At 45.0% G+C, this 26,265-nt stretch overlaps 1 protein-coding gene across 1 annotated transcript in view; it reads left to right on the forward strand.

Annotated features, from left to right (window-relative positions):
- Window positions 1-26,265, forward strand: part of IQCH (IQ motif containing H) — a gene marked incomplete at both ends in the record, with an annotated part of 213,432 nt that overhangs the window by 136,688 nt on the left and 50,479 nt on the right. The window contains 2 exon segments of the mRNA XM_079768988.1: window positions 13,042-13,162; window positions 20,789-21,075. Of these exon segments, the coding sequence (XP_079625114.1) occupies window positions 13,042-13,162; window positions 20,789-21,075 (408 nt within the window).

Below are 26,265 nucleotides of genomic sequence, written 5' to 3' on the forward strand. Positions count from 1 at the left end.
AGGAAGGCACACTTGTAGGGGGAAAGTCTTCCTGGACACACTCACCGAAGACAGTGTAGGGAGACCAGGTGGACATTTGCTGTGGTACCAGTCCTTGCGGTGTTTTCTTTCTATTTCCGTTCTTAAAGGGTAAATCTTCCCTCCCTCATTCCTGAGCGACTGGCTTGGTGGCAGTGATGTTGCTGGTGATGCTGCTTTTCGAGAGCTCTTTGTCGAACGGTTTCTCCGTACAGAGAGCTAAGCCAGTTTACTTTTGGGTTTCCCTGGCAGACCTTCTTTGGGCCTGTTTCCTGGGTGGATGGTATAAGATGTAGAGGTCTTGGCATCACACATTTACCACTTACAAGAAAAAGGAGAAAAGGGAAACTGAACTGGCCCTAAGCTACTATATACTATTTGCATTTTAGCCCTGGGCAAGAGAAGTTTTACCTGTGTTTGTACTTTGGTGTACTTTGTTAAACATTATTGAGCACTTATTCACCAGTATAGTCCAAGCCTTTTGAGGTATACTGTTATATTTCCTACCAGAGGCCCGGTGCACGACATTCCTGCACTCGAGGGGGCGGGGGGGGGGGGGGGGCGGTCCCCACAGCCCAGCCTGCGCCCTTTAGCAGTCTGTGAGCTCTCAGGGTTGGTCCAGCTGATGGCTTAGGCCTGCTCTCTGTGGGGAGCGGGCCTAAGCCGGCAGTTGGACATCCTTAGCACTGCCACAGAGGTGGAAGAGGCTCCTGCCACCACAGCTGCGCTCGCCAGCCATGAGCCCGGCTTCTGGGTGAGCGGCACTCCCCTTGTGGGAGTGCACTGACCACCAGGGGGCAGCTCCTGCGTTGGTCAGTGTGGGTCATAGCAACCGGTTGTTCCGCTGTTCAGTTGATTTGCATATTACCCTTTTATTTAGGATATATATACTAGCATATAGAGTAATTCAAGGCACCCAAGCCTAGAAAAAGTGGAATAAATTACAGTGGTTTTGCTTCCTTATTAGAACAGTTAGCAAACCAAATACAAAAGAGAACCATCAATCAATCAGTGCCTTAGAACTCTATGTTCCATTGTGAAGACCTCCATCCTTTCAGATGGGCATGTAACTGGGTCATCCCTATGCGGTGGCTGAGCTTGGTGCCTTGAATGGAACTTAGTAGGTATTTATTAGGTGATCCTGAAGAACCATGACCCTGTAACCACATAATGTTTTGGAAAAGTTAAAAGGTAATATAACAATATTAAAAGTGTATTTAACCAAATAAGTTTGTAACTACTTTTCTCAAGCATAGTTGTTTTCATTTTTGTGTATTAATTTCCAAATGTGCTGTATTTATTTCTCATAGCTAAAGTATATGCTATTTAAACATCAGATCTTCAACATTTTCCATGTTTACATGTGGCCATCACAATTAATGGTTGTATAATATTCTCTCATACTGATTTACTCTGACATGTTAAACCATTCAACTAAGTTGAAAATTTTAGGTTATTTCCAGCTTGCTTTTTTTTTACATGTCAAAATGATACTTTTTCATGTCCTTATTTATTATTTGTTTTTTATATATCAAAAACACAACATCTTGGTATTAAGAGAAAATCTAGGTTTTCTAGGTTAAGAAAAAAATCTAGGATATCATTTTCCCTTAATCAGTAAGGTATATAGCAATAATTATTCATTTGTTATGTATATTTATTTTTACATCTTAAAAACTTGACCTCTTTTGTAGGTCCATGAATAAACTGTTAAGACCTTGCATTTCTTTGCATTTAATAACAACAACAACAATAATGGCATTATAGAATACCAGCTGGGTGTCAGGCATTTCAGTACTTTACATGAATTGTCTCACTCAATCTCAGGAAAATTCTAAGGTTTTTATTCATTTACTCCCATACCACTTTGATAAGGAAGGTATCGCTATTTTGTTTACAGATGGAGAAACTGATGTTTGGGAAGTTAGGTGACTTGCCCAAGATCATATAGCTAACAAATGGTTGTGCCTACTTTGAAACGCACATCCATACCTGCTGGCCCAGTGTTCTCGCCACATTTAGAAAAGACTCCTTGTTTGAAAATCCCAGAGAAATGTTCCCCACCAGGCCCTGCCATTGTGACCTGCCACCCTTGTGGCAAGTTTTCTGCTTTCTACAGAGGCTTGCGAAAAACACAAAGGTCCCTTCAATGCAGCAACCTTTGCTCTCAAATGTCCACAGCCTAGGCACACCAAGATTACTTATCGGGGGACCATGGGCTCTCCAAGTCTCTATCTCTTCAGCTGTAAAGAGAGATAATACCTGTCTCGAGGGGAGGTGGTGAGAATTAAATAAGATAACCTTTGGGAATCGACTAGCAATGTACTCAACACACAATACGCCTTCAAGAGATGCTCCCTCTTATTATTAAAATTACCATAAAGTTGCGTTACAATTAAATTGCAGGTAACATTGAACAAGTCGGCACAACATAATCTTTCTTTGATGATTTAGAAGGTCTTTTAGGGTCTTGTAGGATTCCAGAATATTTTCAATGCATCAATTATCATTATATAAATTTGTGGAAGATACAGAATGGTGACCCAATTGTGCCTACCCGCTTATTTCCCCAGATAATGCCTTTAAAAGAATAAACTTGGATAGCGCCCTGGCTTCTGATCATTGGAAAAGAGAAAATGATCCCAGTTACTTGAACTTTCTACATGTTGAGTAAAGAGGCATTGACCCGATAGAGATTATTCTGACCATAAGACTGAGACCCGGTTGCTTCACTTTCCGGTTCCAGTTGGTGTCTTTTCTAATTAGTGTAGCAGCACGTCACCACGATCATTGGAAAGTCTTAATCATTTACATATTTTTCCTTATCTCTGAAAATGACTTAGAATGTTTTCTTCCAGTTCAGTGGTTATTTTCATGAAGCTGCCAGGGCTGGGTTTGAGGTGCTTCTCTGTGCCTGAGGAAGATGACAGGAGAGCGAAAATTGCCTCCCCGAGTTAAATGAAAGCCAGGTCCCCCTTCCGAGGACCTATAATAATCAGCTCTACAAGCTGTTGGTTTGTGTGTCCTATTGATTTAATATGCTTCTAATCAGTACATAAAGCTATGGGCCTGCAGTGTTAATTTTTCATATGCTTACAAAGTACCCTTTGATTTTCTGTCACACGTTAATTACAGCGTTTTGCCATTAAATAGGAAGCTTTGTGTAAACTAATTACTAGGTAATCATTGTCTACTGCAAGCGTGCTGTTTGTACCTTTTATTTTATTCTAAAAATGCACAGATCTCGCAGTCTGGAAACACTCTACCTTCCAGCCATTAGCTCTCACTAATTCATAGCATTATTGTGGTGAGAGTGGAGGAGTTGTAATTGTTGTGGTATCAGAGCTGTTAATTACCGGAGTAAACAGTTGAAATGGTGCCAAGGTCTATTGTACGAGGCAGAGAAAAGGAGGTTTAAATGTTACTCCCACCATCTGGGGACCAGGGGAGAGGCAAATGCTGGAGAACAGCAGTGAGGCGCTATCGCCGCCTCAGCTCCAGGGTTGGTGGCCATATGGATCCAGAATATTCTGAATCAATTGAATTTAACTGCCAGTTTTTTGCAATAACAGCGTGGAAGGAAGGAATAAAGCAAAAGATGAGAGGAACGAGAATTGGTTAGTATTTTCACATCCAGGGAGTCCCCGTTGGAGTTCTTTTGGAAATATCTGCTTTGCTGAAAACGACAGAGCAGGCCTGGGTACTTGGAATGGATTCCAAATGAGTTTCACTCTCCTTGCCTGCGACTGCGCCATTTGCTTCTGGTCATCTGTCCCCCGTGCCCCTCGGGCAGAGAGGGATGCCCTTGAGAAGACCGGGACTTTCATGTAATTGTGCCAGATCGAACACAAATCCTCACTTTTGGTATTTTAACAAAGCATGGTCTGTAGAAAGAAAGCAATAATAAATATATAATGCTATCACATCTACCTTATGTATATGCATCTGTACACGGGGGAATATCAGAAAAGGTACAGCTCTTCACTCTGATTTTAAAAAGATGCTTGCCCATTCCTTCTAAAATTAAAATATAATTTCTCCCCAGAGTCTCTCATTTCATTCCACAAATTCACCCTTCTCCCCCACCACTTGAAAGAAAAAATTAAACCCCCAAGGGCACATGTTTTCTTTTGTTTTTAATTTTCAACTAACGAGCTTAATCAGCTGATGCAATTTTTTTTCAACCAGTAATATTTCTCTGCCTGGGAAGAAAGAAACCAATCACCAATCATAATAATAATTATAGCTACTTCCACTTCCGGTTGAGCTTTAAACCGCATGGTTTCTGCTTTCCAATATTGTGTGATCTTTAAAACAGTCATATGTATTTGCTTGATGTCACTCGTTTTAAATGGAATTTCCTTCAAACCCATCTTCCCACATTAAAAACATTTTTTTAAAAAATCTGCCACTTGCTGCTGTAACTACTTTTCCGTATCATTCCCCAAAACAGGAACGTATTCTTCTTTTTTTAAACCACCCTGGATTATTTATTTTTAATTGTTCCTTTAGCAGCTGCTGAAGTAATCTAGGGTGCAGTGTAAACAACTCCTTTAAAGAGAGCGATCACCCCCCAGGAACCCAGGGCAGCCGGCGTCAGGCGGTCTCGGCCCGGGGAGGGTTTTTTTCTGCTTCTGTGCGTGTGCGAAGTCCCATTAGGAATGTCAAGAAGCGCTTCATCTTGGTCCACGGAAGCCCCCGCTGCAGCGGGATTGGGTGGGCCCAGAAAGAGAACCACGGCCCCCTGCGGAGACGGGGCGGGGCGGGGGGGGGGGAGAAACAGCAGTTTAAGCGCCGGAAAGTTGAACGGGAATGAGCCTTTCTCGAGTGTCTGGTCGGGGCGACGCAGGGTGGAGGCGCGACCTCTGTGCCTCAGTTGGACCAAACGCTTCTCCAGTCGGATCCACTGCTAGGCCCGCACGCGGGGGCAAGGTGGAGGGGGGGCGGCGGGGGCAGGCTCGGGGGGGCGGGGGGGAGTGGATAATGCCACGTAAGTGTGGGATTACGGGCCGCGTTTTCACCATTCTGTTTAATGGGAGCCGCCGCCGCAGCGAATCGCTTGCCACACAGCCGAGATGGGCCATTAGCTATCAAGGGAAAATTGTCTTTGCCGCTGTCGGCAGATGGAGCAAATATTTTACAAAGCAATTTTACATACCAAAAACATTTGTGTGCCTCCGTAATGTTGGCTGTTTTGCATTATGTTACCTTCTACAGCAGCATAATTTTCCATCTCGTCGGAGGCAAAGTTGGCATTTTTGATTTTTAAATTCTCAATTAACAATTAAACATGGAGCACTAAAGCAGTCTTGAGCTTTAAGTAGGTGTGGGAAGTGGTTTACGACTTGCTGGAGACCGTCTCATTTTTTCTCCGTCCTCTCAGCATATTTTTGCACTCTAAGGAGGGCCTGTTTCTAACCCTCTTCCTGGAAAGGAGTGAGCGCGAACTCCACTACTGACGGCGGGCGGAGAGGAGCCCATGCCCGGGAGTGACCAGAGCGTTTGCTGGCCTCTGCGTCCACCATGGGTTCCACAAGCCGTGGTGCGGCCCACCCACTTGTATCAGCTTAAAATGTTTAAACTTCGAGTAATCGCAAACCCAACTCAAAATAGCTTTTACGATAACGAGAATTTATTATCTCGGCTCACTGAAAATGCTAAGATTGGTCTGGCTTCCAACAAGGCTTAATCCAGTGGCTCCGTATCACCAAGGATCCAGTTGCTTTCCATCTCATCTCTCTATTTCACACCGTGTCGGCTCCATCCAAAGGCTGCTGTTCTCGAGGTTAACGATGGCTGCAGTAGCTCCTGGAGCTTGTTCTTGGTCAAGGCCAGTGGTCGGCAAACTCATTAGTCAACAGGGCCAAATATCAACAGTACAACGATTGAAATTTCTTTTGAGAGCCAAATTTTTTAAACGTAAACTTCTTCTAACGCCACTTCTTCAAAATAGACTCGCCCAGGCCGGGGTATTTTGTGGAAGAGCCACACTCAAGGGGCCAAAGAGCCGCATGTGGCTCGCGAGCCGCAGTTTGCCGACCATGGATCAAGGCACTAGGGAGAGAACATCTCGCCTGGTAGCATTCTCAGAAGAGCATAAAGCCTCTTTCTCAGTGTGGAGAGCAGCTACAGTGTTTGGACAGGTTATGCTCCGAACCTGTGGTCCCACGTGGCTAAGTGATATAAGCTGCGGGAGGTGCAGCAAGGAAACAAAGCTTGATCAGGTGCATGTAATTGAGTAGATTCGGAACCCACGAGAACGTTGTAACAACGCCCTTGCTTTGCCTCGTGGAATCTGGCTATAAAATAAAGACTCGGCTTGCAGGCCGTGGCACTGTCTCTCTCCATCAGAGAGGGCAGTGTCCCGCCCAGACCCAGCTTTATTCTCTTGTCTGTCTTTTCTTAATCCTTCACCGCCCCCTCTCAGGCTCACCGAACCTGGCTGAGCTGGTGCAGCACACTCAGGAGGCCCTGGGAAGGGCTTCCTAACATCTGACTGGACTACATGGGTCACGTGCCCATCCTGCACCAATGACTGTGGCTTTGCTAACCAGGGCCCCACCCTGGGAGCTGAGGGGAGAGTCACTCTCAATCAACTTGCATAGCTAAGAATGGAATAATGGCAGTTCCTGAAAAGGTGTTTGGGACATCATTACCCTGAAAGAGGGACAAAGATGCTGGACAGCCAACAACAGTTGTCCACTCTACCATTTTTTCATCAATTTGACAGCACAGACTTAGCCTCACATGCGGATGACCTAATCTGACCCAGCACGTTCATTTATGCCCACCGATGGCAGTTACAGATCCCTTTGCACTGTGCCTTCCTCGTAGCAACTGGATTTGAATCCCATCTCTGGCTATACCACCCTGAACGTGCCTGATCTTGTCTGGATTTGAATCCCAGCTTTGCTACTTCATGTCTGTGTGACATGAAATAGGGACTAGAGTAACCACTTCAGAGAATGGCTTTGAGATAATAAATATAAACCCCTTGCTACAGGCCTGCCACTTGGTAAGCTTTCCACAAGTGAGAGCTGTTATCGTACCTAGAAAGTGACTACAATGGTAAAAAGTAGCTCACGCACAGCAAACTCACCCTCGAATTTGGAATCCCTCCCTTCTCTCCATCTTTGTGCCTCAAGCCATCCCTCCTTTTAGGGGCATCAGAAAGCTCTGTAAAGCAGGACTATCTAGGTGTGTCCTGGGTTTCTCTTCTGAACACTGTCAAACAATGTCTGATGTGGGAGATTGGAGGTGATTAGCCAAGAAGCTATTTGCTTAACTCACCACTGCAGAGCCAGCAAAAAAGCTTCTAAGATAAAATGAGTTTTGGTGGGACTGATACTTAGAGCATTCTCATTTGTATTCCTTCTCCCTCCTCTCCCATCCTCCCCAACACACACACACACACACAGAATTTACTTGAGAAAGTTAACTCTCAGGAGTTTAAAGTAGCTGTAGTCAGTATTAAATTGGATATGCTAGCAGCTTCCCCTGAGATGTCCTGAATTTCCTTCAGTCAAATATCTCTTCCTTCAAATTTACACTTTCTTGATAGAAAAAGAGAAAGAGCTGAGAGGCAAGGTCCATGCTTCCTGGAACGCTCCAAGGTCATGACTACTGTCACACTCTGAGGGATCAATGTGGGTGCTGGGCAAAGGGTGACAAGGCTGAGGGGTGAATGTGGGTGCTGGACAAAGGGTGACAAGACTGAGGGGTCAATGTGGGTGCTGGGCAAAGGGTGACAAGGCTGAGGGGTAAATGTGGGTGCTGGACGAGGCTGAGGGGCCAATGTGGGTGCTGGGCAAAGGGTGACAAGGCTGAGGGGTAAATGGGTGCTGGACAAAGGGTGACAAGGCTGAGGGATCAATGTGGGTACTGGGCAAAGGGTGACAGGCTGTGCAGGGGTGGGAACAGCTCTGGAGTTATCAGCTCCGCACAGGCCAGCAGCTACTGTGATGGGCAGAGCCAGTGCAATCCTGATGGAATGAAAATCTGGAATTCTGATTTTTTTCCAAAAAGTAAAAGATACTTTTCTAACATTTGTTTATTGTCAACAAGGTCCATACTTTGCACAGCCCCAGAGTCACTAGGTCTCCACGGCCGGCTCCAGGTGGGTGATAGGCGCGCTGAAACACTGACTCAGGGGTCCGTTACCTTGATGCGACTCAATGAGAAGACACTGACTCCCAAGTTTCTAAGATGGAGAACATGTGCCCGGTTGATGGCCTATAACAGACTACACAGACATACACACAGACACACTCACACACACATACACACAGAGACACACACACACTCACACACAATACACACACACACACATACACACATATACACACACTCACACACAATACACACACATATACACACACATACACACATATACACACACTCACACACATACACACATATACACACTCACACACATACACACACACTCACACACACATATACACACACATACACACACACACATATACACACACTCACACACACATACACACACACATACACACACATATACACACTCACTCACACACACACACACACTCTGGGAGGTGAGAAAGCAGAAAGGAAAGCAGACTAGCAACGGTTCCCCAGCGCCATGGCTCTCTGTTCACAGTCACATGTTAAAAATCATCCAATAACAGAATGTGCCAGCTCAGCAGGTGAGCTGGCACCGGCCTCGCTTCCCGTTAGTAAAGCCGGGGAGGGCGCTGTGCCTCAGAGTGCTGTAGAAGGACTGAATGAGATCAGGAACGTGAGCCTGCTCTGACAAGAGAGAGTGTTTTACAAGTACTGTTTGATGGTTCACATGAATTTGGGGGTTTCTCGGGCATGGCTGTGTCCTTGTGTGTGTGAGTGTGTGTATGTGTGTATTTAAATTTATTCTGAACAGAATGAACCCAAACAGCTATAGATCTTCCCTTCCCAGCATCCACCCTTAAAGGTGCAGTAATTATGTGTGTACTATGCAGAATGACAATCACTAGCGAACAGAAACTGCCCCCAAACTGAGAACTCACGGCCGACATCAGGAGGCCCTGTGTGACCACTGCGCCCGCTTGCTCCTAAGGAAGCCGCAGCTGTGATGGAGTCCTTGGCACCTGGATTTGAGCTCTGGCCTCACCCCCCAGTTCACAAGCAGCTGAGTCCCCAGCAGGCACCGTGCTGTGGAGGGTTGTTTTGGGGATAGGGGTCAGGGGTGGTAAATTGAATCTCTTACACAGAATATCATTTTGCTGCCCTTTCTTGGATATGAGTTGCAGGTCCTGCTGTATTCTTTTTTTTTTTTTTTTTTTGGTAGGCATAGAGGAATAATTCATTGGTATTAAGGCCACTCTTAGTAGAATTATTATATTTCCTCTCAGGCGCTTTAAAAATAAAGAAGTAAGTTAACAGATATTAACTTATTTGTCTCCCCATTGTTTGTCTCCACGTTTTTTCCTCAGAGAGATAATCAAGGCCCGAGCTGCCTCTGTGGGTCCCAGCATCCCCCACTGAGTGTCACCCCACCCGCGCCCCCAGCAGTGGACTTCTCATGACAGGACTCAGTCATCCCCCGCCCCCCCCCGATTCCCACAGCAGACTTTCCTCTGGGAAATGTCCCCTGCGCTGGGGCTTTGCACACAGCACGAACGCTGCGGGTCAGGCCGAACGGCTGGCCCTGTGAGCAGAAGTGGCGGTGGCACCTGGCACAGTGTCCAGATGCCTCCCAGCCGCTGCGGTCTTCCGATTTCACTATTGGCCCTCACACAGCATAGATGTCACCTCACTTTCCTTCCCAGTGCCCCTCAGAGGCAGGAACCCCACAGCATCCACCCAGGAAGATTCGTGGTTCCTCCGTGGTCATCACTCGGGCAGTTCCTGGGCAGCAAGGAGGGAGCCTGTTTTCCATTTTCTCTTATTCAGCTGTTCAGGGCTTGGTCCCTGTGTTTACTGCTGCCATGATTCATTCCGCAAACATTTAGTGCTCCCTGTGCCGAGCGAGCGCTGGGGAGACGGACCTCAAAGCCACCAACCACACCACTAAGGAGCTGGAGAGCAGAGAGGACACCCACTGGGAAGGCTTCCTGGCCAAGGGGTGACCAAAGGGTGGGAAGGAGGCAGCCGGGGGAGGAGGAGGAAGGAAGCAGACATTGAGATGGGCCCCAGGCAGCAGGGGTGAGGCTGGGAGTGGAGAGGAGACAAGTGAGGCTACATCAGGGACCAGAGGCCGGGTACACAGGCCCTTCCTCAGGTGTCAAGTGGATGGAGATCTAGTTTCAAGGTTTAGGGGGCAAGGCTTTCACCTGCTCCCGCACTGCATCCTCTCCATCGCAGTCTCCCACAGGACCTGAACACGTTTTTCCCTAGTTCAGCAACTTAAAAGGCCTGAGATCCTGTCATTTCCCCCAATTTTTTTGTGCTAAAATACATGTAACATAATATTTACCATCATAACGACTTTTAAGCGTAGAGTTGGGTGGTATTAAATAGGTTCATAATGTCGTGCAACCATCACCACCATCCATCTCCATCACTCTTTTCCTCTTGTAAAACTGAAACTCTGTACCCAGTAAACATTAACTCCCCATCCCCCACTCCCCCGGCCCCGACAACCACTATTCTATACCTGTAATTTTTGATATGTGGATGGGTGAATGAATGAGTGAGTGAATTCTTTCTCTTTGATGTCTTGATGTGAATGGTCACATAACAGATCCCTGGGAAGATGGTCCAACCCCTGTCAGAAGCAGGGCGGAAGGCAGAACAAAAGGGAAGTCTCCCTGTCCTGGGAGAGGGCCAGGCCGGCCTGCGGGGCTTCCTTCCTTGAACTCGGTTGTCCCAAGCAGGGTGGGAACCCACAGCTATGCTTCCTGGCCCCAGCTTTCGGCCACTTCATGAATCACAGACCATCGGTCTCTTCAATAAGGTAGAATGATTTTAACGGAAACAAGTGTAGAAAAGAAAGAGGAGTTTGGAGGATAGTGCTCAAAGACGGAGGTTGCGGAACTGTGTCCTGTGCGCTTGTTTGTGGTTTAGATGCAGGCCTGTGAGAGATGACGGGATGGGCAGCGAGAGCAGGACAGACGTGTACAGGGTGCAAGATACGAAAGGGGAAAGACCCCTGCTCTGACAGCACTTTCCCTGCCTCCACCTCCCCAGGCAGAGGCTGCACTCCGCCCCCTCAGCCCTTCTTCACAGTCTCCCCTCACTGTGCCCGGAGCCTCCTGAAAGAGTGTGGTCCTCGGCACTCCCCTTCTCCTGGCATTCTTGTTTTGTACACAAGCACTTGCTAAGCTAACTAATCAGACTCGCCCACCAGGATTTTCTGGACATTTCAGAAATTATTCAGATTATTTGGACCTGCCTAGGGTATATATATTCTCAGATGCTTGTCTTCTAATGTAGATGTTCAGAGGGCGCTGGGCCCAGAATGAGCCAGGTGTGCCAAGGAGCTGGGGGGAGGGGGAGGAAATCACTTTTTAATGTCAGGGCATGTGGAAATAAATGAGCTTACAGATTATTTCTGATTCCTTCTAGCCCCACTCGCCAAAGCTGATTTTTCCCCAACCCCCAAATTACTGAGACTTCACTCATAGACTTGGAAGTTCTCAGCCGCCCAAAGCAAGTCTGAGTTCTTCTTGCCAGTGTCCCATATTTTATTTATTTTATTTTTTTAATTGAGTTCAGAGAGAGGAAGAGAGAGGGAGAGAGATAGAAACATCAATGACAGGAGAGAATCATCCATCAGCTGCCTCCTGCACATCGCTACTGGGGATTGAGCCCACAACCTGGGCATGTGCTCTGACCAGGAATCAAACTATGACCTCCTGGTTCACAGGTCAATGCTCAACCACTGAGTCACTCCAGCCGAGCATCCCATATTTTAAATATGAATACTGACCATTAAATGGTTTTACATCTTCGGCCCTACCCTACTTCATGCAGAAATGAAATCTGGAGATGGCTTCTATTTGAAAATGTTTAGATAGTCTCTTCTCTTTGAAAATGTTTAGACAGTCTAAGACAGTGGTCGGCAAACTCATTAGTCAATAGAGCCAAATATCAACAGTACAACGATTGAAATTTCTTTTGAGAGCCAAATTTTTTAAACTGAAACTTCTTCTAACGCCACTTCTTCAAAATAGACTCGCCCAGGCCGTGGTATTTTGTGGAAGAGCCACACTCAAGGGGCCAAAGAGCCACATGTGGCTCACGAGCCGCAGTTTGCCGACCACGGGTCTAAGATTATATAAAAAAAAATTGTCCTGGCAAACCAAGGCTTTTATATCAAAAAGCCAAGCTTCTTATTCATAAGAGGGTTTCCTACTGTTTTCATTTTGACAGGAGGCTCTGTAGTTTGAAATTGTTTTATGATGCTAGGGGGCCAGTCTCACGTCTAGTTAAGTGAAGCTGTGACCTATGGGAAATATGGGAAACTGGGGCCAGCCTGCCTCCTCACCACACTCCTCCAACCTAAAGCCCCACATTTACAGCATCAGCCCAAAGTTTAAGGTTTTGTTCACATGGTTACATGGAAGCCCCCCACCAAGGGGGAGAGGGCACGGCTTAAAGAGACGGAGGTGCCCAAGAAAGACCCTTCCCACTCTAACTTCTCCCAGGTCAGCCCTGGTAGAGTCATAGAGTGAAAACATTCAGGTCTAAAGGATCTGATTTTACATAATGAGAAACTGAGGCCCCGAGCGGGGAGGCACATTGCCCAAGGACACAGCTGGTCAGGCAGCTGTGGGCTGAAACCCGGATTGCCTGCTGCGCAGACAGAGGCTGCCTTTCAGGAACAACAGGCACATGAGCAGCAACATTTAGGGGCCACATCACTTTGAAATATGAAAACATAAATGGCTAGAAAAATAGAGAAACTTTTCAAAATGGCTTTCTGACTCTGGGTAAACAGTAACCACATTTTTTTTTTTTTTTTGCCTGTTGGAGGCCTGGTTTTTAATCACTCCACAAGCAGTTTTCATTTCTGTAGTAAAATTGCTTGTGGTTCTATTTAATTTGTTTCTGCAGGAGCCAGCTTTGATGAAGATCTCCGAGGAGCTGGCGGGCCTTTTAGCACAGCACGCTCAGCCAGTCAATGAGAAACGCTTCCCCACGTGGAGGAAATTCCTCTCCACACTTCTCAGTCAAGGTAAATAAGACTGTAAAGTTTCTATTGAGCACCCATTTCCACAACCTTGAATTCTAGTTTTGGGTCAACCTGGGGCCAATTTAAACACCTTGCATCTCTTGTGTTGGTTTGGAAAAGGGCTCCAACAGCAAACTCAATTCCTCTTTTAAACTTTGCCTAAATATTTATCTTGCACTCGGCCCCTTAAATAAATAAGAACTGAGCACACCAAGCGTGGCAGGCGCAGCTCAGGATCGCAGCCCTTTACGCGCACCACAGACTTCTCCCGAGAGGTGGGCTTTGCGACCCGGTGACCTGGATCTGGATCTCACCACGACCAGGAGCAAAGTTCTTAAACCCTCAGAGGCCCAGTTTCTGCACTCACCTACTTCACAGAGTTGGTGGGAGGAGTCAGCGAAACAGATGTGAAGGATTCTACCTGCAATGGGAAATAAATGTCAGTTTCCTCCTGTTTCTTGGAAGGGTAGAAATGGTCTCACTTCCCCTTGTGAAGGTAGAATCTATAATAATAAAAGTGTAATATGCTAATTAGATCGGACAGCCGAACGACCTTCCGGATGTCATTCTGGACATCCTTCCAGATGAAGCCTTGGTGGCTGGGGCCAAGGCAGAGGTGGTTAGGGGCAATCAGGCAGGCAGGTGAGTGGTTAGGGGTGATCAGGCAAGCAGGCAGGCGAGCAGTTAGGAGCCAACGGTCCCGGATTGTGCAGGCCAGGCTGAATGACTCCCTCCCTACCTCGTCCCCGTGCAAGAATTTCGTGCACCTGGCCTCTAGTTGCTAAATAAGGATCCTCTACAGTTCCGTTCCTTTCATCCTCCTCCTCCTAACTCATCCTCATTTTCTAAGGACATTAGGAGGCCCGTGAATGAGGGAATGAATGGAGCAAATGATGTTTATCCCCAGTGGCAGAGATCCCTGTGGGAGTGTTACACCCAGAGACACCCATGCAGTGCCGCTTACTCTCTAGGAGGTTACAGCATCAGGCAGATATTCTTATATGCTTACCCACATGAATGAAAAGAGAAGGCTAGTGTAACAGACTACAGAAGATATATTTTCATCTATTCACCACCATCAGGTGATAATATTATATTAACATCAATATGTAATAATATCATAATACTGTAATATTATATGGTAACAACAGCAGCAGCAACAGCACAATCATGCTAATAGCAGTGACGATAGCATAATAAGCACCAATGGTGCATATTGTGTTCCAGGCACTATTCTAAGTACATGTATATTAATTCATTTGGTCCTCCTAATAATCTTATGAGGTGGGTACCATTATCACCTTTATCCTATAGAGGAAGAAACAGCAGTACAAGAGATCAGCTACCTTGCCCCAAATCACTCTGTTGTCATGTAATAGAGTCAACAAAAGGCTACGCCTGTGTTGCTCCAGGAGTGTTGGCCAGAGCCCAGAGCCGGTGGGATATTTATCAAGGAACACTTCTTGGCTCAGTGTGCGAGAGAGCATCGAGACCTGTTGGTTGTTGGAATACACTGGTGGGCAGGGTGGGATTGGAGGGCTTAGCCAACACTACTAACGAATTATTTAAGCAAGGGGTTGGATGGCTAGCCATCTAACAAGAATGTTGAAAAGGGTTTTCACAGGTGGGGGAGATATTGCTGCATGATCTCCAGTGTTCTCTCAAATCTAAATGTCTGCAACTCCACAAATTTCCATATGTACCCACTGACAGAAAAACCAAACTAAAAGTGTCAACCCCAAGCATAACTAGAAGAAAATAAGGTACCGATGACAACAACAAAAGAAAATGGTCAAGAATAAGGGATTCTTGCCCTGTGTGGTTTGGCTCAGTGGATTGAGCCTCGGCCCGAGAACTGAAGGGTCTCAGGTTCTATTCCAGTCAAGGGCACCTTACCTCAGTTGCAGACTTCATCCCCTTCCCAGTCAAGGGAGGCAGCCACTTGATGTGTCTCTCTCACAACGATGTTTCTCTGTCTCTCCCCGTCCCTTCCACTCTCTCTAAAAAATCAATGGAAAAATATTCTCGAGTAAAGATTAACAACAACAACAAAAAGAATAAGGGATTCTTCCCCTGGCCAGGTGGCTCAGTCGGTTGGAGCGTTGTCCCGTACACCAAAAGATTACAAGTTCAATCCCAGGTCTGAATGAGTACAGAGGCAATCGATGTTTCTTTCTTTCTTTCTTTCTTTCTTTCTTTCTTTCTTTCTTTCTTTCTTTCTTTCTTTCTTTCTTTCTTTCTCTCTCTCTCTCTCTCTCTCTCTCTCTCTCTCTCTCTCTCTCTCTCTCAGCAATGAAAGCATATCTTTGGGTGAGGATTTTTTTAAAAAGAATAAGGGATCCTTTTTAAGTTAGAAGAGAGAGAAAGACGTGAAGATCTCCAGGTCCATCCAGGACAGGATATTAGGAAGTTCCCAGATCGTCCAAGGTCAGCCTGCAAACCTTCCTTTAATCTGTGTATTTTCGTGTGATCTTTGCAGAGTGGAAACAGTGTTCCCAGCCCCTGTCTTGTCTCCTCAGAGCTCTATAACCACAAGTTTAGGCTTTACCTGACCCTCTGTTCATCTCTATCCTTTCATTCAGCCTTTATCTCTCTTTTTCTCTTTCTTTTTTCCTTTCTTCCCTCCCTCCCTCCTTCCCTCTCTCCCTCCCTCCCTCCCTCCCTCCCTCCCTCCCCTCCTTCCTTCCTTCCTTCCTTCCTTCCTTCCTTCCTTCCTTCCTTCCTTCCTTCCATTTTCCTTCCTTCCTTCCTTCCTTCCTTCCTTCCTTCCTTCCTTGTCTTTCTTTCAGCCATATTATAATCAGTGCCTATTTATGAGAGGTAGAAATAGCTTTATTAAAGAACCAATTTTATAAATGAGGAAACAGGCTCAAAGCTAAGAAGTGACTTGGGCAAAATCACTACCACGTGGTGAATGGGAACACAGTGAGATCTTACCATTTTAGCACATCTCAAAAAAAAACAGTTCTAGTAAGTCATGTGTTTTCAAACCTCTGCCCAGCTCTGAGCCTAGTGCATACATCAGGCCTAGTAAATGTTCACTGATTGAACAAGGCTGACCCTCAGGCCACCACCCACCATCTCCCACCATTGCCTGGCTCATTTCATTTCTGCTCTCTCAAGTGTGCTTACGGCCACAAAATGTCCTACAAATTTGATTTCTGCATTGCCATAGGATTATGTCAAAGGCAATACCGTTTTCTTTTTAAAAAGGAATTAATTGCTTTGAAAGGAACAAAATTAACAGTGAAAACATTGTGGTCATGATGCTGAGAGGACCATACAAATAAGCTACTTTGAAGTAAAAATTTAAAGTAATCATGTAAGTATAAAGGACAATGTGTTTCTACTGAAGCACTGTCTTTTGAAATGTATGTGACAGCTAAGGTCATAAAGTTATCTAAATCAGAGAGACTCGATGGGTGTGGTTTTTGTGTGGATTTTGTTGTTGTTTTATTGAGTTAACCTTGCTAACTCCCCAACAGCTGGCATTTAGGTACAGCACACCCTAGTAGGCCTTATTTGAAGAAAAGCATATCTCAAACCAACCCCCCAAAAAATAAGTCAATTTTCCTTCTAAAACTCAGCCTTCTTTAGGGCCAGTTCCAACAACATTTCTAGAAATGTAAGGAAAGTGCCTTTGCATAAAATAACAGATGGCTGCATTTAAGAACCCCTAAAGTCTCAGGATTTCACCGTGGATGCTGCTCAAAGCCTGTGGGCAGAGGTCACCTCCCAGCATGTTTGTGAAATAACAGACCAAGTTTATCTTCATACTGTCAGGCTCCTGAGCCCACATGTCTAGGGGACACTTAGCTGTTCTGATTTTTGAATTATATCATCTAACTCTTTACAAGTAATATTTAAAATTGTTTTCTACAAATGGGATATCTACAGTAAGACTTATGTTAGGCCTAAAAAACAGAAAGCCAGGGCCATGTGATATTTGTGAACACCACTGTGCTAGCCCACCAAATTAGCTGGGGCTAATATTGTTGCTGTGATTAAGCATCAAATTTGTGATTTTTGTATGCAGAGTAAAAGGTAAATATGATAAATTATAAAGCTCTCATTATCAGCAAGGAGGAGGAGGAGGCACACTTGTCCCTCAAGAATGGCAGCATCTCCTGGCTCTGCATTTTCAAAAATGATTTACAACTGGCTTTCAATAGGAGTCCTTTGGCCGACATGATGGTCAGTGTTCTCTTATGCCTGATAAAAGCCCTAACCTGTCAAAACTTCACAAAGCAGTGCAGTTGAACAGAAAGAGCACTAGTCATCAAAGTATGAACTGTGGGCCATGGGCAGCTAATTGCCCCTAAGGGATCTGCCTATTGGTCTTAGATTCATCATTTATATAATGAACTAGATTATATGATCTAGTTGCACGAAGATTCGTGCAATAGGCCTTCCTTCCCCTGGCTGCCAGCACCGGTTTTCCTCCTGCACCCAGGACCAAGGCCTTCACTCCAGCCGCAGCGGAGAAGCCATGCCTTGAGGCTTCTCAGCTCTGACCACAGCAGAGAAGCCAAGCCTCTTCAGTCTTTGCTCCATGCCTGTGTATGCAAATTAACCCACCATCTTTGTTGGGTTAATTTGCATATGCACTCCTGATTGGTTGGTGTGTGTCGTGGAGGTACAGTCAATTTGCATATTTCTCTTTTATTAGTGTAGATGGGCATATATTTAGGGATTTTTAAAAAAATATTTTTTTTACAGAGAGGAAGGGAGAGGGATAGAGAGCTAGAAACATCGATGAGAGAGAAACATCGACCAGCTGCCTCCTGCACACCCCCTACCGGGGATGTGCCCGCAACCAATGTACATGCCCCTGACCGGAATCGAACCTGGGACGCTTGAGTCCGCAGACCGACGCTCTATCCACTGAGCCAATTAGTATGATCAGAAAACTTCCATCTGGGAGAAACCAAGATGGTGGCATAGGTAAACACCTAAACTGCTACCTCGCACAATAATTTCAAAACTACAACTAAAAGACAAAACATCTATCACCCAGAACCACGGGAAAGCTGGCTGAGTGGAAGTTCTACAACTAGAAGGAAAGAGAAAAGAGCACTGAAACGTGCACAAGCACTGAAAAGCTGAGGTACGGAGATGCGCGAATCGGGTTGGCAGCGGGTGTCTGGGTGCGCTGCTTCTTTCAACCTAAAGGGAGACAAGCTCCCGATTACTCTGAACTCCAGTTTCTGAGGAGACGCTGGGGACCCAAACTCCTATGGGGAGAAGCTGGACTGTCTGCCATCAGGTCGGAAAGTGAGGGTGGCTTTCTTGCAGAGGTGCGCCCAGCAATCATTGTTTACTGCGCTGGGGCACGGGACACGGGGACTTGGAAATGCGGAGACACAGAGAAGGCTGACTGGCAGCCATCACTGTTTGCCACGCCCTAGCCTAGTGACTCCCTGAGACCCCGCCTCGCACAATCTACAAACCCACCCAAGCTCCACGAAGTGGCTTTTGCATATAAATGGCCTGCCCTATTGCAGCTTAACCAAACAAACTGCAGCTCTGGTCAGACAGCTCCAAAACCTCCAAACCCCAAGCAAAGAGGAGAAAACTGTAGTTCTCGCTGTAGCTCCTGCTGGGTGGCCTCAGACAGTAGCTGACCTGCACCCCATTGGAGAGCCAGAAACTAGTGTATCTAGTGGTCAGTGTGAGATGACACCAGATTTCAACTCCTCACATCCATAAGTGACACATTCAAGAGGCAGACTCAGTGAGCACCAAAGCCCCACTGAAGCAAGTCCTGCCCCATAAGCATCTCTCCAGCGCAGCAGTTCTTCCATTATAGACACAGCGGGTCCTCACAGCCAATTGGCCTGAAGGTCAATTCCTCCCAGTGACACCAACAACAAAAAAGAATTAACTACAACAAGGCTGTACACACAGTCCACAAAGGGGTTTACCAAGAGTGTCCACCTCAGGTAACTGGGAGGCCAACCCACTGGCCCATATAGGATATCCAGCACACAAAGCCACCCTACAAACTCAGGGAAGCAGCAAAAATGTGAAGACAAAGAAACAGATCACAAACAAAAGAAATGGAGGAAAACAAATGACTGGATATAGAGTTCAAAACCACTGTTATAATGTTTTTCAAGAATTTTCTAGAAAAGGCTGATAAATTCAATGAGACCCTCAAGGATATGAAAAAGGACCAACTAGAAATTAAACATACACTGACTGAAATAAAAAATATTATACAGAGACCCAACAACAAACTAGAGGATAACAAGAATCAAGTCAAAGATTTGAAATACAAAGAAGCAAAAACACTCAACCAGGGAAGCAAAAAAGAATAAAGAATCCAAAACTTTGAAGACAGTGTAAGAAGCCTCTAGGACAACTTCAAGCATACCAACATCAGAATTATGAGGGTGCCAGAAGAAGAGAGAGAGCAAGATACTGAAAACCTATTTGAAGAAATAATGACTGAAAACTTCCCACACCTGGTGAAAGAAATAGACTTACAAGTCCAAGAAGCGCAGAGAACCCCAAACAAGAAGAATCCAAAGAGGCCCACACCAAGACACATCATAATTAAAATGCCAAGGGCAAAAGACAAAGAGAGAATCTTAAAAGCAGCAAGAGAAAAACAGTTAATTGCCTACAAGGGAGCACCCATATGATTGTCAGCTGATTTCTCAACAGAAACTATGCAGGCCAGACAGGAGTGGCAAGAAATATTCAAAGTGATGAATAGCAAGAACCTACAACCAAGATTACTCTACCCAGCAAAGTTATCATTCAGAATTGAAGTTCAGATAAAGAGCTTCACAGACAAGAAAAAGCTAAAGGAGTTCATCACCACCAAACCAGAATTATATGAAATGCTGAAAGGTATTCTTTAAGAAGAGGAAGAAGAAGAAAAAGGTAAAGATAAAAATTTTGAACAACAAATACATATCTATCAACAAGTGATTCTAAAAATCAAGTGAATTAAGTGGCGGGGGGGGGGGGGGGCAACGGTAAGATATGTACACATATAATACCTTAATTAAAAAATGGGGAAAAATAAATAAAAACAAATAAATAAAAATCAAGTGAATTAAAAATCTGAGGAACAGAATAAACTGGTGAATATAATAGAATCAGGGGTATAGAATGGGAGTGGATTGATAATTCTCAGGGGGAAAGGGGTGTGGGAAGTATGGGAAGAGACTGGACAAAAATCGTACACCTATGGAAGAGGACAGTGGAGGGGAGGTAAGGGCAGAGGGTGGGGTGGGAACTGGGAGGAGGGGAGCAATGGGGGGAAAAAGGAGAAACAATTGTAACAATCAGAACAATAAATTTATTAAATTAAAAAAAAAAAGAAAACTTCCATCCATTGAGCCCTTCTGTATGCCAACCATTGGGTTGTATACTATAAACACTGCACCTCTAAGACTCACAACAACCTGGTCAGTTGGTTTCATTACACCCATTGGACAGATGAGGGAAAGGAAGTTCAGAGAATAGAAGCTACTTGCCCAGAGTCTTCCAATACACGGCAGATGCACAACCTGAGACCCAGTCCATCTGCCGACGCCTGGCCTCTTTCCTTCTGCTCTAAGTGGGCTCAGTCCAGGTGAGTGAATCCTTTCACCTACTCCACGCTTTTCCCACCAGGAGGCGTGGTCGAAGCATACCCACCTGTGGAAAGTGTCACCAACCTGACGGTGGACATGGTCATAGAGCCCAACGGAGAAATTAAAGTGCTGTCCACGGGGGACCAGTTGCATGCAGAGGGCCCCTTCATCTCCTCCGGTACCACCATGCCTCAGGCCTCAGTGAATTCCCAAGTTCTCATTTCTTTGTGCTTCAAAATTGGAAAAGCTTGTAAACTGAGAAATGTGGTTGGTTACTTTTCTATAGACCTGGTGACCTTTATTGACCCAAGCACCATGGAACAGCAGGTAAGTCGACTTGATGCCACATGAACTACTAAAATATGTAGACTCCACACTGTTTCCATGTAACCGGGCATGGAAGGGAGCTTCTAAGATTCACTGCTCACCAGGTGAGCTGACTGTAATTCAGCACCCACATGGTCTGTGCCAATCCATGTGAGACCAGGCTTTATGTCTGGAAATACAGGGTCTTCTCATTTGGGTACAATTGGAGTTTAAGTGACCACAGCTCATGCCACATAGCTCTGTTGATTGGGCCTTAATTCTCTGCCTGTCTTATCATGAGTTTATTTTATGCCATCTAGGGATTGAACCTGTCTAGAACCTGTTTTTAAATAGAATGTCAATCATCAGAAAGGAGTTGAGTCCTTGTGTCTGTTCCTTTTCTTAGTAATTCACCAGAAACGTAGTTGTCAATTTTTTGTTCTAAAAAAAAAAATGTGTTGGAAAATATTTTATAAATATAAAAAAGTTTAAATTATAATATAATTAACATTATGTGTCCTGACCCAGCGTAAGAAATAAAATGGTGCCAGTACCGCTTCAGTCCTATGTACTCCTTGCCAGTCCTCCTCGTGTGGCCCTTCCTCCTCCCAGAGGTGGCCACTGTCTCACATTTGGGACTTTGATTCCTTTCAACACCTTTATGCCTTTACTGCACATTGATTACCAATATATAATATACCGTTGCATCAACTTTTTATAGATCAGAACATCCTATATGTTATTATTCTACAACATGCTTTTCTATATTCAGTACTTCATCTGGAAGATCCTCATGTGTAGAGGCCGCCTGGGAGGCACCTGGGCATTTCCTTAATTATCATCAGCGCGTAGGCCGAGTCACGCCCTGGGAACATGCTTCCCCAATGAGGCTGGACATGTTAATCAGTTCTGACTTCATAGCAGCCCTGGTGTCAGCAGGGGCGGGTCTAGATATGTAAATCCAGTAATGCTAGGGCCTAGTAAGAATGCAAATAAGCTCCTTTGATCCTAAGTTTTGGTGTTACTTCCTGGATTTTTGGGATATAAGATAAACCTGCTGTGTGGCTCAGGGTCTTCGTCATGCTGCCTCCCCATGAGAGAGGAAAGATGGCGTCCCACCCAGCCCCCAGCTTCATGAATCTATTTCTGCGTCTTGTTTTCTTTATTTCTATTATTTCTCAATCCCTGGCCGCTTCCACTTAGAACCGGTTCGTTCATCTCTCTTTCCGCGCGGGACGCGGAAAAGGGAGATCCCCGCCATGTTTGGCCCCCGCCGCATCAGGCCCCAGCACTCATGTGGACATGTGTGGCTCTGATGTGTAACATTCTTGATTATAATGTTTAAATTCACTACTATTTCACAGGATTTGTTTTTAAATGTTCAGTTGCTCCTCGGTTAGTGATGGGTGACCAGACCTCTGTCTAAAGGATGAAAAGGCCTCCTGCCCTCCCTCTCCCGATATCCTCTGGCCAGCCAACGTTGTAAATGCACTCTAGTTGTTTTATATTCGTTATTCTCAGGTTCATGATTATCCATTTCAGTCCGATGATGGTTTCAAAGTGAGAGTTTGTGTTTGCGGAGTTTTTAGCTTGTTCAATAATCATTTTCCATTTGCCTTCCTGAGCCCTCCATTGGTTTTACATTCCTTTCTCAGGTCCACACGTTGAGAGAGAACAGGACAACTAAAGGGCATTCAGAAATAATCTACCCTGGGAGGAGGGAGCAAAGAAACAGTGCCTCTGGTGGAAGAGCTGAGTTGCAGGGAAGTAGGGGGCGGGGAGCAGGGGAGGCGGCCCTCCCCAAATGTTTGTATTGAGAAAGAAGGATTAAACCTGCCATCTTTGGGGCAGGAGGGAGGCTGGAACTATGGGGCTGGTTAACTAGTGGTTTTTATTTATTTGCATTCTGTACAGGGAGAATTGCACATGGCAGTGAGCGGGTCCTGTCCCAGGGTGACCCACCCTTCTGTGGTTCTGGGATAACGATTCCACCCTTCACTTGACTGGTCCCATGTGCCCATCTTTTCTCACAATAACTCCCTCTCTATTTCTCTTTTTTTTCAACCACATCAGCCTCTCTCTGCTCCCTTTAGTCAGCATACCACCTCCTGCCTCAGGGCCTTTACACATGCTGCCCCTCCACCTGAAATGCTCTTGCCTCTTCTTCTTTACCTAGTTAACCCCCTTCCTATTCATTATATTTCAGCGCAAGCCATGCTTTCTTAGGGGAGTTCCCTGACAAAGCCAAACTCGCCTGTTGTAGGTTCTCACATCACCATGTACCTCTCCTTCACACCACTTACCACAGTTACAATTTTAAACGTGTTTACATGATTATCTGATGAAAGCTGTCTCCTCCTGTAGAACATAAGCTCTCGGAGTAGATGTACTGTGTCTCTTTTTACTCCCTACTCAATTGTCAGCACAATCTCTGTCCGGGAACAAAGTAGGTGTCCAGTAAATATTTGTTGAAAGAATGAATTAATGAACAATTTAGAGGGTACTCTAGCAGATGCTGGATGGTGGTGACAAGACTTTTAGAGAAGGAGCTCAGACATCAGTTGATGGATGGGATAGATAAATATTAACCCAGGGTTCTCTGGTTTTATCACGCTATGACTTCTCATGCCTTCCTGTTAATACTTGAGTATACAGCCGTTTGTGTTACAGTTTTCAATAGGACAATGGAGGAAGTTCTCAGGAAGTACATCAAGGTGTTTCTACTTTGGCCAGGGAAGTAGGTTAGCTCTCTGACAGTATATGTACATGTTTGCAAAATTACTCGAGTGCTGTCTAGCCATTTTGCAAACAGCATCACTTCAGAAAGCACCTTAGTTTCTTTTCTGATTGGCAGGCATTGTGGTGCCAATGAAGAGACTGGCATACTATCAGCCTCTTCTTTTTTTGCCAGTCTAACGGGGGGGAAATGTCATCTTGTTTCCTCAGTATTTCTTTGATTATTATTGACTAGTAGCCCATTTGCAGGAAGAATCCTGCAAGCGGCCGCTGCGGCTGTGTGCGCTGCCGCGGCCGCTGCCACCGCCGTGGCGGCGGTCGCGCCTGCACCCACGCGCTGCTGCCGCCCACCCCACCCCGGCCCGCCCCGCCCCACCCCGCCTGGGCTTTCCCTCTGGCAGCCACCTTGCTTTCTGCTTTTCCTCCCTCTTCCTTCTAAGTTGTCTTCAGTCTTCACTCCTCCCTCCCTCAGCGTATGCAAATTAACCACCATATTTGTTGGGTAATTTGCATACTTGCCCTGATTGGCTGGTGGGCGTGGCTTTGGCTGGTGGGCGTGGCTTTGGCGTAGCAAAGGTGCAGTCAATTTGCATATTACTATTTTATTAGGTAGGATAATGAACATTTTTTCATATGTTCACTGGCCATTTATATAGATTGTCTTAATTGCCTTATCATATATTTTGCCCCTTTTAACTTGAACTATAATATAAATGCTGATTTGTACAAGCTCTTTATATATAAGGAACTATTACCCTTTGACGGTTGTACATATTGCAAATATCTTCTCCCAGATTGTCATCTGTGGCTTTTCTCTCTCTCTTTTTTTTTTTTTTTTAGCCATTTTTCTCCACCATAAAAATCATAATTTTTCCTTTGTACTTTATTGATTTTGCAACTTTTGCTTTTGTAATTGATTACTTTACAACGTAATAGTTGTGGAAAGGTATTCCAAGAGTACACCAATATCTTATTCCTCATCAAATTTCCACCCGCAAAACTTAGCACCCATTGCCAACTCTCTCCTGAGTCAGTCACCACTATGATGGTGGTAATTTACTTTTTAAAAAAATTTTATTGAATTTATTGGGGTGACATTGCTTAATAAAAGAATAAAGGTTTCAAGTGTATAATACATCATCTGTATATTGTATTGTGTGTTTACCACCCCCTCCTTCCATCACCACTTATCCCCCCTTTACCCTCTTCTACCTCCCCCCTCCTTTCCCTCTGGTAATCACCATATTGTTGTATGTGTCGATGAGGGTTTTTTGGTTGTTGTTTTTTGCTCAGTCCCTTCACCGTTTTAACTCATCTCCCCAACCCCTCTCCCCTCTGACAGCTGTCAGTCTGTTCTCTGTATCTATGAGTCTGTTTCAATTTTGTTTGTTAGTTTATATTGTTCATTAGATTCCACATGTAAGTGAAACCATATGGTATTTGCCTTTCTCTAACTGGTTTATTTTACTTAGTGTGTAATATTCTCCAGGTCCATCCATGCTGTTGCAAAAGGCAAGATTTCCGTTTGTGTTGTGTTTTTTTATGGCCGAGTTGTATTCCATTGTGTAAATGCACCACAGCTCTTTTTCTCTACTCATCTACTGATGGGCACTTGGGCTGCTTCCAAATCTTGGTTATTGTAACTAGTGCTGCAATGAACATAGGGGTGCATATATTCTTTCAAAGTAGTGTTTTGGGTTTCTTTGGATAAATCCCCAGAAGTGGAATAGCTGGGTCATAAGGCAGTTCCACCTTTAACTTTTTGAGGTGACTCCACACTGCTTTCCACAGTGGGTGCACCAGTCTGCATTCCCACCAGCAGTGCACAAAGGTTCCCTTTTTTCCACATCCTTGCCAACACTTGCTTGTTGATTTATTAATGATAGTTTGTTGATTTATTAATTATACATAAATTTATATGTATAATGTGTGTCCCAAAAAAATGTATACACACTGTATGTGTATGTATATTATACACAGCTGATAGCTCAATTTTCAAAATGAAATGTATTTTAATAAGACTTGCCTTTATAATTACTCAAAGTATGTGTATATATTTTTGAGACACTAAATACATACATATATATGATTTTATAAAAAGAAAAAAAAACAAATATATGCAGAGCAAAAAGAAATGAAAGAACTCAGAGATGTTACAAATTATTATTTCTGCATTGGAGGACTGAGGGTGTGGTAGGCAGAGTAACACTCCCCCCACTCAAAAGATGTCCATATCCTAACCCCTGCAACCTGTGAATGTTACCATAAACGCCAGCATGTACGTGTGGCCGACTGAAGGCTGTTGAGACTGAAGATGACCCTGGAATATCCTGCTGGCCAATGCAGTCACAGGGTCCTGCTGGCTTTGGAAATGGAGGCAGTGACAATGAGCCAATGGAAGCAGAGAGTCTCTAGAAGCTGGACACGGCAAGGAAGTAGATTCTGCTCTAGAGCCGTTAGGAGGAATGATGCCTT

The sequence above is a fragment of the Cnephaeus nilssonii genome, assembly GCF_951640355.1.
Source record: "Cnephaeus nilssonii genome assembly, chromosome: 4".
NCBI classification, from domain to species: Eukaryota; Metazoa; Chordata; class Mammalia; order Chiroptera; family Vespertilionidae; genus Cnephaeus; species Cnephaeus nilssonii.